This window comes from Lithobates pipiens, unplaced genomic scaffold (assembly GCF_037356315.1).
Source record: "Lithobates pipiens isolate NorthernLeopardFrog02 unplaced genomic scaffold, aLitPip1_a1.2 Scaffold_92, whole genome shotgun sequence".
Lineage (NCBI taxonomy): Eukaryota > Metazoa > Chordata > Amphibia > Anura > Ranidae > Lithobates > Lithobates pipiens.
In genome coordinates this window covers 31,068-44,122 of record NW_027507915.1, presented here as the reverse complement: position 1 = coordinate 44,122, position 13,055 = coordinate 31,068, and the positions used below count along the sequence as shown (strand labels likewise).

At 49.0% G+C, this 13,055-nt stretch overlaps 2 protein-coding genes across 2 annotated transcripts in view; both read right to left on the bottom strand.

The window, feature by feature from the left end:
• LOC143973697 (C3a anaphylatoxin chemotactic receptor-like) overlaps positions 1 to 13,055 on the bottom strand; it is a 163,805-nt gene that overhangs the window by 144,596 nt on the left and 6,154 nt on the right. The gene's annotated exons all lie outside the window — the stretch shown is intronic.
• Positions 5,916 to 6,976, bottom strand: LOC143973684 (C3a anaphylatoxin chemotactic receptor-like). Its single transcript, XM_077474540.1, has one exon. The coding sequence runs from the start codon at positions 6,970 to 6,972 to the stop codon at positions 6,013 to 6,015; it is 960 nt and encodes a 319-aa protein (XP_077330666.1). The 5' UTR covers positions 6,973 to 6,976; the 3' UTR covers positions 5,916 to 6,012.

Sequence of the window (13,055 nt, the reverse complement as noted above, 5' to 3'; positions counted from 1 at the left end):
CCCCCAATGACCACCAACCCATAGGCCAGATTTATTCTCACTAATGCTGAGCCCAGGACATTTTCTACCTCCGCTGGCCACAATCCGGTCCTCCTAAAGTCTGAAGGACAGTAAACATTGCACCACCACCAGGTGTCGCCCTCCGCTCCCTGTTCACCACCTTCTGTATTTAGAAGGACAGATTTCCCCTCGGTGGCTCTCACAGATTCCTGGCAGGGACAAGGGAGATGCTGATGCAGTGAGGTCACAGGTTTGATGGGGCATCACATGGTAGGCCGCACTGTGATCCCCATCTGTGCCCGGGTGTACAGATGCCGACCAATGATCTTGCTGCAAGTCAGAGAGAGAGAGAGGCGGAGTCACCTACACTGTGGGGGGGGGGGGGGTACTAGACCCAAGCCAGGTATTTTTTGAAAATGTGAGATGTGAGGAAGCTTTGGGAGGGGGAGGGGGTGAGGGCTATGGAGGGAGATGTGTGCAGAGGTGGGGGATGGGGGGGAGGGGTGCAGAGGTCAAAAGGGAGGGGTTGGATTAGGATGTGGACATCCTATGAAAAGAGAGCTGAACCCTGCACACTATGCATAGCACACTCTTAAACCCTGAACTCTGTACATAGCGTACTCCTGAACCCTGCACTCTGTACATAGCGTATTCCTGAATCCTGCACTCTGTACATAGCATACTCCTGAACCCGGCACCCTGTCTATAGCATACTCCTGAACCCTGCACCCTGTCCATAGCATACTCCTGAACCCTGCACCCTGTATATAGCATACTCCTGAACCCTGCACCCTGTCCATAGCATACTCCTGAACCCTGCACCCTGTATATAGCATACTCCTGAACCCTGCACTTTGTCCATAGCATACTCCTGAACCCTGCACCCTGTCCATAGCGTACTCCTGAACCCTGCACTTTGTCCATAGCGTACTCCTGAACCCTGCACTCTGTCCATAGCGTACTCCTGAACCCTGCACTCTGTCCATAGCGTACTCCTGAACCCTGCACTCTGTCCATAGCGTACTCCTGAAACCCTGCACTCTCTACATAGCATACTTCTGAACCCTGCACTCTTAACATAGCGTACTCCTGGACCCTGCACCCTGTCCATAGCGTACTCTTGAACCCTGCACTCTGTACATAGCATACCCCTGAACCCTGCACTCTGTCCATAGCGTACTCCTGAAACCCTGCACTCTGTACATAGCATACCCCTGAACCCTGCACTCTGTCCATAGCGTACTCCTGAAACCCTGCACTCTGTACATAGCATACCCCTGAACCCTGCACTCTGTCCATAGCATACTCCTGAAACCCTGCACTCTGTACATAGCATACCCCTGAACCCTGCACTCTGTCCATAGCATACCCCTGAAACCCTGCACTCTGTACATAGCATACCCCTGAACCCTGCACTCTGTCCATAGCGCACTCCTGAAACCCTGCACTCTGTCCATAGCATACTCCTGAACCCTGCACTCTGTGCATAGTGCCCTCCTGAAATACTGCACTCTGTACATAGCACACCCCTGAACCCTTCACTCTGTACATTCTACACGCTTTTTGCGCACTTTCTAAACCTGCTCTCTGTACAAAGCACATCCTGGTATTTATTGACCCTTTAAGATCCCCCCCACTGGTAGTGCAATTTGGCCATTGGGCGGAGGTGGGGGGGGGGGGGCGTGGTTGAGTTCCTCCATCTATTCCCTGAGAAAAAAAAGCTCTTGATACATTTATATAGTCTTACAGATACAACCGGCCCTTTGATGGCAACTATAATGCTGATGGCGGCCTGCAATGAAATTGAGTTTGACACCCTTAGTATAGGAGATGGTCAGAGACTGTGGACATGGTACAGGAGATGGTCAGAGACTGTGGACATGGTATAGGAGATGGTCAGAGACTGTGGACATGGTATAGGAGATGGTCAGAGACTGTGGACATGGTATAGGAGATGGTCAGAGACTGTGGACATGGTACAGGAGATGGTCAGAGACTGTGGACATGGTATAGGAGATGGTCAGAGACTGTGGACATGGTATAGGAGATGGTCAGAGACTGTGGACATGGTATAACAGATGGTCAGAGACTGTGGACATGGTACAGGGGATGGTCAGAGACTGTGGACATGGTATAGGAGATGGTCAGAGACTGTGGACATAGTACAGGAGATGGTCAGAGACTGTGGACATGGTATAGGAGATGGTCAGAGACTGTGGACATGGTATAGGAGATGGTCAGAGACTGTGGACATGGTATAGGAGATGGTCAGAGACTGTGGACATGGTATAGGAGATGGTCAGAGACTGTGGACATGGTATAGGAGATGGTCAGAGACTGTGGACATGGTACAGGAGATGGTCAGAGACTGTGGACATGGTATAGGAGATGGTCAGAGACTGTGGACATGGTATAGGAGATGGTCAGAGACTGTGGACATGGTATAGGAGATGGTCAGAGACTGTGGACATGGTATAGGAGATGGTCAGAGACTGTGGACATGGTACAGGAGATGGTCAGAGACTGTGGACATGGTATAGGAGATGGTCAGAGACTGTGGACATGGTATAGGAGATGGTCAGAGACTGTGGACATGGTATAACAGATGGCCAGAGACTGTGGACATGGTACAGGAGATGGTCAGAGACTGTGGACATGGTATAACAGATGGTCAGAGACTGTGGACATGGTACAGGAGATGGTCAGAGACTGTGGACATGGTATAGGAGATGGTCAGAGACTGTGGACATAGTACAGGAGATGGTCAGAGACTGTGGACATGGTATAGGAGATGGTCAGAGACTGTGGACATGGTATAGGAGATGGTCAGAGACTGTGGACATGGTATAACAGATGGCCAGAGACTGTGGACATGGTATAACAGATGGCCAGAGACTGTGGACATGGTACAGGAGATGGTCAGAGACTGTGGACATGGTATAACAGATGGTCAGAGACTGTGGACATGGTACAGGAGATGGTCAGAGACTGTGGACATGGTATAGGAGATGGTCAGAGACTGTGGACATAGTACAGGAGATGGTCAGAGACTGTGGACATGGTATAGGAGATGGTCAGAGACTGTGGACATGGTATAGGAGATGGTCAGAGACTGTGGACATGGTATAGGAGATGGTCAGAGACTGTGGACATGGTATAGGAGATGGTCAGAGACTGTGGACATGGTATAGGAGATGGTCAGAGACTGTGGACATGGTATAGGAGATGGTCAGAGACTGTGGACATGGTACATGAGATGGTCAGAGACTGTGGACATGGTATAGGAGACGGTCAGAGACTGTGGACATGGTATAGGAGATGGTCAGAGACTGTGGACATGGTATAACAGATGGTCAGAGACTGTGGACATGGTATAGGAGATGGTCAGAGACTGTGGACATGGTATAGGAGATGATCAGAGACTGTGGACATGGTATAACAGATGGTCAGAGACTGTGGACATGGTATAGGAGATGGTCAGAGACTGTGGACATGGTATAACAGATGGTCAGAGACTGTGGACATGGTATAGGAGATGGTCAGAGACTGTGGACATGGTATAGGAGATGGTCAGAGACTGTGGACATGGTATAGGGGATGGTCAGAGACTGTGGACATGGTATAGGAGATGGTCAGAGACTGTGGACATGGTATAGGAGATGGTCAGAGACTGTGGACATGGTATAGGAGATGGTCAGAGACTGTGGACATGGTATAGGAGATGGTCAGAGACTGGGGACATGGTATAGGATATGGTCAGAGACTGTGGACATGGTATAGGAGATGGTCAGAGACTGTGGACATGGTACAGGAGATGGTCAGAGACTGTGGACATGGTATAGGAGATGGTCAGAGACTGTGGACATGGTACAGGAGATGGTCAGAGACTGTGGACATGGTACAGGGGATGGTCAGAGACTGTGGACATGGTATAGGGGATGGTCAGAGACTGTGGACATGGTATAGGGGATGGTCAGAGACTGTGGACATGGTATAGGGGATGGTCAGAGACTGTGGGCATGGTATAGGGGATGGTCAGAGACTGTGGACATGGTATAGGGGATGGTCAGAGACTGTGGACATGGTATAGGAGATGGTCAGAGACTGTGGACATGGTATAGGAGATGGTCAGAGACTGTGGACATGGTATAGGAGATGGTCAGAGACTGTGGACATGGTATAGGAGATGGTCAGAGACTGTGGACATGGTACATGAGATGGTCAGAGACTGTGGACATGGTACAGGAGATGGTCAGAGACTGTGGACATGGTACAGGAGATGGTCAGAGACTGTGGACATGGTATAGGAGATGGTCAGAGACTGTGGACATGGTATAACAGATGGTCAGAGACTGTGGACATGGTATAGGAGATGGTCAGAGACTGTGGACATGGTATAGGAGATGGTCAGAGACTGTGGACATGGTATAGGAGATGGTCAGAGACTGTGGACATGGTATAGGACAGTGATGGCGAACCTTGGCACCCCAGATGTTTTGGAACTACATTTCCCATGATTCTCAACTACACTGCACAGTGCATAAGCATCATGGGAAATGTAGTTCCAAAACATCTGGGGTGCCAAGGTTCGCCATCACTGGTATAGGAGATGGTCAGAGACTGTGGACATGGTACAGGAGATGGTCAGGGACTGTGGACATGGTACAGGAGATGGTCAGAGACTGTGGACATGGTATAGGAGATGGTCAGAGACTGTGGACATGGTATAGGAGATGGTCAGAGACTGTGGACATGGTACAGGAGATGGTCAGAGACTGTGGACATGGTATAGGAGATGGTCAGAGACTGTGGACATGGTACAGGAGATGGTCAGAGACTGTGGACATGGTACAGGAGATGGTCAGAGACTGTGGACATGGTACAGGAGATGGTCAGAGACAGTGGACATGGTATAGGAGATGGTCAGAGACTGTGGACATGGTATAACAGATGGTCAGAGACTGTGGACATGGTATAGGAGATGGTCAGAGACTGTGGACATGGTACAGGAGATGGTCAGAGACTGTGGACATGGTATAGGAGATGGTCAGAGACTGTGGACATGGTACAGGAGATGGTCAGAGACTGTGGACATGGTATAGGAGATGGTCAGAGACCGTGGACATATTGAGACTGGTATAAGTCACTGCCTTAACAAGTCAATAGGGAAATGCAGATTGGTGCCTGCAGTGACCCTGAGGGATGCAAAAAAGGTTAAAAGGGTTGCATGCGGCCTCCGGCCGTAGGTTGGGTTCCGGAGTACTACAGTGATTCCTATTAAATAGGTGCCTATTAGGGACTAAATTAGAGCCCTTGTCATATTTTGGTTTCTTGCGACTGCTGCTGTTTTCTGCTGGAGATCTTCACCATCTCTATTTGTCCTGCTGATCGCGGTCATTGAGACTGAAAGTGTTGACCAGTCCAAAGTTTTGCAGCTGCCACCAGATCAAGAGACGAGGCCAAATCTTCCATGGGGGGGGACACTTGTTCTGGCCAAAGGGGATTTCCCCTCACTTTGTAGAGATCTTCTTTGGCTTCCTGTTGTATCTCCGGGACAGGAAATGATGGAAAGTCTCCTAAATTAGACATATATAGGGAAACACTATATCCAAAACCAAAAATAAATAAATCAAGGCTATGACTATGCATTAATATTAAAGCGCACCTCCGGGGAATTAAAAAATAAAAAGACCTTTCCTTGCAGTGGCCATCGCTCATCATGTCTTGAGGGTAGAGGAACAGACATTGTTGCTTGTCCTCTCTCCTACTCTGGCCAGCTCCAAAGGTCTGATCTGTAAAAGGTCCCTCAGCATCATCACGTTTGTACGTTGTGGCCTTCAGGGACCACCTTAGAGAAGCTCATCTTCTGGAGCACAAAACAAGGTGAGTATTTGCTCCTTATTCAGTCACCCCCTAGACGTAATGGGCATTTAATCCTTGTTCTATGTCTTAGAGTTGGGGTATAATTACTCTTATCAGCATAAATATCCATCTCACATCAGTATCTTAGTCCTACTCTCGCTCAAGACAAGAGTGCTCTTTAGATGAGGATCTGCTCCTTTTGTATGTGACCGATCTTGATACATCTTCATTAAACGCATTTTCCATGAGCGCACCTATAGACTGCCGTACTTTACTCTTCATCTCTTTCCCCATGAAGGCGTACAGTATCGGGTTGATACAACTATTAAAGTGAGCCAAGGCCTGGGCTGGAGCATTCAAGGAAACCACAAGCTGATCTTCGGTGTACAGCAGAAGAATTCCCATGACGTGGTATGGAGCCCAGGTGATGAAGAATGCCACTATTATGGCAAGGGCCACCATGGTGGTTTTCCTTCCTACTTTTAAAAGTCGTATATTTTGTGCTTTAAAGGCCAGACGGATGTAACAGGTAAAAATGATAACAAAAGGAATCAGAAATCCAAAAACCATTCGAGTAAGAGTGATGGGAACCATGAAACCTTTCATATAGATACATACAGTCATATTATTCTCAATGTCCGTTGTCCGGTAGATGGCAGCAGGGAGACCCAATATAACGGACACAACCCAAATAACCAAGCAGACGATCCACACGGTTTTTAAGCGCCGGTGGTTTTGGGCCCACACTGGCCAGACCACCAGGATGCAACGGTCGATGCTGATGGCCACCAGGGTGAAGATGCTGGAGAACATATTGAGGATGAGGATGAAGGGTAAAATTTTGCACAAAGCGTTGCCATATAGCCAACGGGAATGGAAGATATTAACTAGGATGAGTGGGGCAAACGAGCAACAGGTGATGTCGGCCAGAGCAAGGTTCCAAAACCAAATGGTGCTGACTCTGCGTCTCATCTTCACTCCGGTGACCCAAAGCACCAAAGCATTGCCGGGGACCCCCACCAGGAAAATAAAAAATAGAACCAGGATGATGAAAATGTCCCCATAGCTCAAGGACTTGGTTGTGTCCGTCACATTGCTGATATTTGACATCGTTATTTCCTATAAAGACACAGAGAGTTACCGGATGAATGTGATCGTTATCTCGTCTTCTTAAAGGAACCAATATATCCCTTACTGTATAATATAAGACAAAGAGAAGGCTTCACAATGAAGGTTCTCTCTGTTTTTGGGTCTCTCTTTTTGCTCCATGCTCTCTACTGCTCATTTCATTCTCTCTTATTCCTTGTGGCTGTATCTCTATCTTTCTATTTCCTCTGTAACACCATTTCTTTTTTGTATTTTACCCTCACTCCCACCCAACACCACCATCAAAATCACCACCAACAGAAACACCAATACCACCAACGATACCAACACAAATACCAACAACACCTACACCACCAACAACTGCCATGGACACCTACACCACCACCAACAACAATACCATCAACAACAATTACCATCGACACCTACACCAACAACAATTCCATCAACACCTACATCACCAACAACTGCCATGGACACCTACACCACCACCAACAACAATACCATCAACAACAATTACCATCGACACCTACACCAACAACAATTCCATCAACACCTACACCACCAACAACTACCATGAACACCTACACCACCAACAACTACCATGAACACCTACACCACCAACACCAACAATACCATCAACACCTACACCAACAGCAATTCCATCAACAACAATTACCATTGACACCTACACCAACAACAATTCCATCAACACCTACACCACCAACAACTACCATGAACACCTACACCACCAACAACTACCATGAACACCTACACCAACAACAACAACAATACCATCAACACCTACACCAACAGCAATTCCATCAACACCTACACCACCAACAAAAACACCAAGACAAATACCAACACCGCCAACAATTACCATCAACACCTACACCACCAACAATACTATCAATACCTACGCCACCAAAAACACCACCAACACAAATACCAACACCACCACCAACAATGCCATCAATACCTACTCCACCAACAACACCAGCACCACCAACACATATACAAACACCACCAACAATACCATCACCACCTACCCCACCAACAACACTACCAACACAAATACCAACAGCATCAACTACAATACCATCAACACCTACACCACCAACAAAACCAACACAAACACCAAAACCACTGACTGACAACAACACCTACACCACCAGCAACACTACCAACACAAATACCAACAGCATCAACAACAATACCATCAACACCTACACCACCAACAACACCAACACAAATACCAACACCACTGACTGACAACAACACCTACACCACCAACAACACTACCAACACAAATACCAACAGCACCAACAATACCACAAACTCCTACGATACCAACAACACAAATATAAACACCACCAACACTAATATCATCAACACCTACACCCCAAACAACACAAATACCAACAACAATACCATGAACACCACCTACAACACCAGCACCACCAACAATACCATCAACACCTACACCTACAAAAACACAAATACCAACAACAATACAATGGACACCAACACAAATACCAACACCACCAACAACAATACCATCAACACCTTCACCACTAACAACACCAACACAAATACCAACACCACCAACAACATTACCATCAACACCTACACCAACAACAAAAACGCAAACACCACCAACTCATATACCACCACCAACACTGCCAAAACCCTCTTGGTTTGTCTGTCGCACTCTTTTCTCTCTATTTTGTCTCAGCTCATACACATCTCTTACTCCTGTTTATTTACATTTTGCTTTGTACCCCCTTTGTCTCCTTTACCTAACTTTCTTTCAACCTTGGCCTTTCCTTATTCCCAGACACATATGGTTTGCCCTCTTCTCTGCTTCTCTCTCCCACCCCACCTATTTCACCCTCTTCCTCCCTCAATATCTCTCTTCTCACCTTTCTATCTCAACCCCTACTCACCCCTGTGTCTCCCCACCTTTGTATTTAAATCTGACCATACACTGGTAGATTTTTTAACCAACATTCATATTAAAAAAAAGCTTATCAGTACTTGATGAATGTCATTTAAATGTACTTCAAAATGTTGTTTGCTTTTAACATTCAGTTTTAGAATGAATGGAATTTCCTGAAGGAAAACCACATTCACTAGTAAAAATCTGCTCATCCGTTCCTTCAAATTTGCTTGTCACTATGGCCAAAAAAGAATGGCAGTTTAACCTCAATAACCATTAGAAACTTGAACAAACATTTTGAAAATGTAAAAATTCAAATACAATTCTAGTTTAAGGCCAACCTAACTTTCTTTCCCCCATTTCCCTACCTTCCACCTCTATGTTTTTCTTCACCTTTCTAAAGAACCCTCCCCCCCCACTTTCTATCTCCCCCCCCCCACTTTCTATCTCCCCTCCTTCCCACTTTCTATCTCCCCCTTCCCACGTTCTATCTCCCCTTTCCCCATCTCACCTTTCTATATCACACTTTGTCTCCCTCTCTCCATCTTTCTCTCACCTACATTTGTATCTCTCTCCTCTCGCTCTCTATTTGTCTCTTTTTCTTTCCTTTGTATCTCTCTCCATCTTTCTCCCCTCTTAGGCCGCGTACACACGCAGGGACTGTTCGCCCAACTTTGTCCGCTGAACAGTGTTTCAGCGGACAGTCCGCTCGTGTGTGGGGCTTCAGCGGACAGTTTCAGCGGACAGTTTGACGAACAAAGTTTTTCGGAAATTCCGAAAAACTGTCCACTGAAACTTGGTTTGAGCGGACAGTCCGCCCGTGTGTAGGCCACTTTCGAAATGAGCAAACTGTTCCCGCTCGGAGGAAAGTCTGCTCATTTCGAGCGCGTCTCCAGGTAGACGGGGCCCGCGAGGGAGACGTTGCGGGCCCCGCCGCCTGGTATGGACTTAAAGGGGAGCCCCAACGCCGAAAAAAATCGGCTGGGGTCCCCCCCAAAGTCCACAACAGAACCTTGTCCGAGCACGCTACCCGGCCGGCCAGGAAAGGGGGGCGGGCGAGCGCTCCCCCCCCCGAGACGTACCAGGCCGCGTGCCCTCAACATGGGGGGTGCCTTGGGGAAGGGGGGGCCGCGCGGCCCCCCCACCCCAAAGCACCTTGTCCCCATGTTGATGAGGACAAGGGCCTTTTCCCGACAACCCTGGCCGTTGGTTGTCGGGGTCTGCGGGCGGGGGGCTTATCGGAATCCGGGAGCCCCCTTTAATAAGGGGGCCCCGGATACCGGCCCCCCACCCTATGTGAATGAGTATGGGGTACAATGTACCCCTACCCATTCACCTGTAAAATAAAAGTACCCCAAAAAAAAACACAACACATGAGATAAAATATTTTATTGCACAGCTCCGGGGGTCTTCCGTCTTCGGGGGTCTTCTCGCCGGACTCCTCCGCTATCTTCTTGTAGCTCTTTTGCTAGCGGAGGAGTCCGGCTTTCTTCCTCCCCGCCGCCGGCCTCTTCTCCCGACTTCGGGGGTCTTGTCCCCCTCTTCGGTTCTTCTGTCGGGCCACCGCGCCTTCTTATAGCTCTTTTGCAGGCGGTGGCCCGGTCTTCTGTCGCCGCCGCCTTCCGTTCTTCTGCCGGGCCACCGCGCCTTCTTATAGCTCTTTTAGAGGCGGTGGCCCGGTCTTCTGTCGCCGCTGTCGCCGCTGTCGCCTTCCGGTCGCCTTCCGTTCTTCTTCTTGTTCTTCTTCTTCTTCTCCAGGAGATGTTGACACGTCGGTCTCTCCGGCCGGAATGCCAGAGCCGCGCTGTGCGGCCACTTATATAGTGACAATGGGGCGGTGTCACATGGTATATGTCACATGGGTTAGTCACATGGGTTGATGTCACATGGGGCCTATGACATCGTAAGGGGGCGGGGTCACCATGTGACCAACCCATGTGACATATACCATGTGACACCGCCCCATTGTCACTATATAAGTGGCCGCACAGCGCGGCTCTGGCATTCCGGCCGGAGAGACCGACGTGTCAACATCTCCTGGAGAAGAAGAAGAAGAACAAGAAGAACGGAAGGCGACCGGAAGGCAACCGGAAGGCGACAGCGGCGACAGAAGACCGGGCCACCGCCTCTAAAAGAGCTATAAGAAGGCGCGGTGGCCCGGCAGAAGAACGGAAGGCGGCGGCGACAGAAGACCGGGCCACCGCCTGCAAAAGAGCTATAAGAAGGCGCGGTGGCCCGGCAGAAGAACCGAAGAGGGGGACAAGACCCCCGAAGTCGGGAGAAGAGGCCGGCGGCGGGGAGGAAGAAAGCCGGACTCCTCCGCTAGCAAAAGAGCTACAAGAAGATAGCGGAGGAGTCCGGCGAGAAGACCCCCGAAGACGGAAGACCCCCGGAGCTGTGCAATAAAATATTTTATCTCGTGTGTTGTGTTTTTTTTTGGGTACTTTTATTTTACAGGTGAATGGGTAGGGGTACATTGTACCCCATACTCATTCACATAGGGTGGGGGGCCGGTATCCGGGGGCCCCCTTATTAAAGGGGGCTCCCGGATTCCGATAAGCCCCCCGCCCGCAGACCCCGACAACCAACGGCCAGGGTTGTCGGGAAGAGGCCCTTGTCCTCATCAACATGGGGACAAGGTGCTTTGGGGTGGGGGAGCCGCGTGGCCCCCCCTTCCCCAAGGCACCCCCCATGTTGAGGGCACGCGGCCTGGTACGTCTCGGGAGGGGGGGCGCGCTCGCTCGCCCCCCTTTCCTGGCCGGCCGGGTAGCGTGCTCGGACAAGGGTCTGTTGTGGACTTTGGGGGGACCCCCACGCCGATTTTTTTTCGGCGTTGGGGTTCCCCTTTAAGTACATTCCAGGCGGCGGAGCCCGCAACGTCTCCGTTGCGGGCCCCGCCTACCTGCACACGCGCTCGAAATGAGCGGACTGTTGCCTCGTGTGTGGGCGAGTCCGTTCATTTCAAAAGTTGCGCGGACTTAGTACGACGAACAAAGTTTGCCGTATTTGTCCGCTCAAAAAGTGCCGTGTGTGGGCGTGTTCGTTCATTCAAAAGTTTGAGCGGACTGTTTGACGAACTTAGTTTCGGCAGACAGTCCCCGCGTGTGTACGCGGCCTTACTGTTGTATCTTCTTCTCTCTCTCTTCATCTCTCTCTCTCACTTTCCTTTGTATTTCTCTCCTTCTGTCTCTCTCTCTCTCCATCTCTCTCCCCTCTTACTGTTGTATCTTTCTCTCTCTCTCTCTTTCACTTTCCTTTGTATCTCTCTTCATCTCTCTGTCACTTTTTTTTGTATCTCTCCCCTTCTCTCTCCATCTTTCTCTCACGTTCCTTTGTATCTATCTCCTTCTCTCTCTCCCCTTCTCTTTATTCATCTTTTTCCTTTGTACCTCTCTCTCCTCACCTCTCTTTCCACCCTTACCATTGTATCTCTCTCTCTGCTTTGCTCTCTTCATCTCTCAATCACTTTCCTTTGTGTCACTCTCCATCTCTCTTACCTTAGTAACTCTCTCAATCTTCACCTCTCTCTCGCTTACATTTGTATCTCTCTCCTCTCGCTCTCTATTTGTCTCTTTTTCTTTCCTTTGTATCTCTCTCCTTCTGTCTCCCTCTCTCTCCATCTCTCTCCCCTCTTACTGTTGTATCTTTCTCTCTCTCTTCATCTCTCTCTCTCACTTTCCTTTGTATCTCTCCCCTTCTCTCTCTCTCACTTTCCTTTGCATCTCTCCCCTTCTATCTCTCTCTCTCTCACTTTCCTTTGTATCTCTCCCCTTCTCTCTCTCTCACTTTCCTTTGTATCTCTCCCCTTCTCTCTCTCTCACTTTCCTTTGCATCTCTCCCCTTCTATCTCTCTCTCTCTCACTTTCCTTTGTATCTCTCCCCTTCTCTCTCTCTCACTTTCCTTTGCATCTCTCCCCTTCTATCTCTCTCTCTCTCACTTTCCTTTGTATCTCTCCCCTTCTCTCTCTCTCACTTTCCTTTGTATCTCTCCCCTTCTCTCTCTCTCACTTTCCTTTGCATCTCTCCCCTTCTATCTCTCTCTCTCTCACTTTCCTTTGTATCTCTCCCCTTCTCTCTCTCTCACTTTCCTTTGTATCTCTCCCCTTCTATCTCTCTCTCTCTCACTTTCCTTTGTATCTCTCCCCTT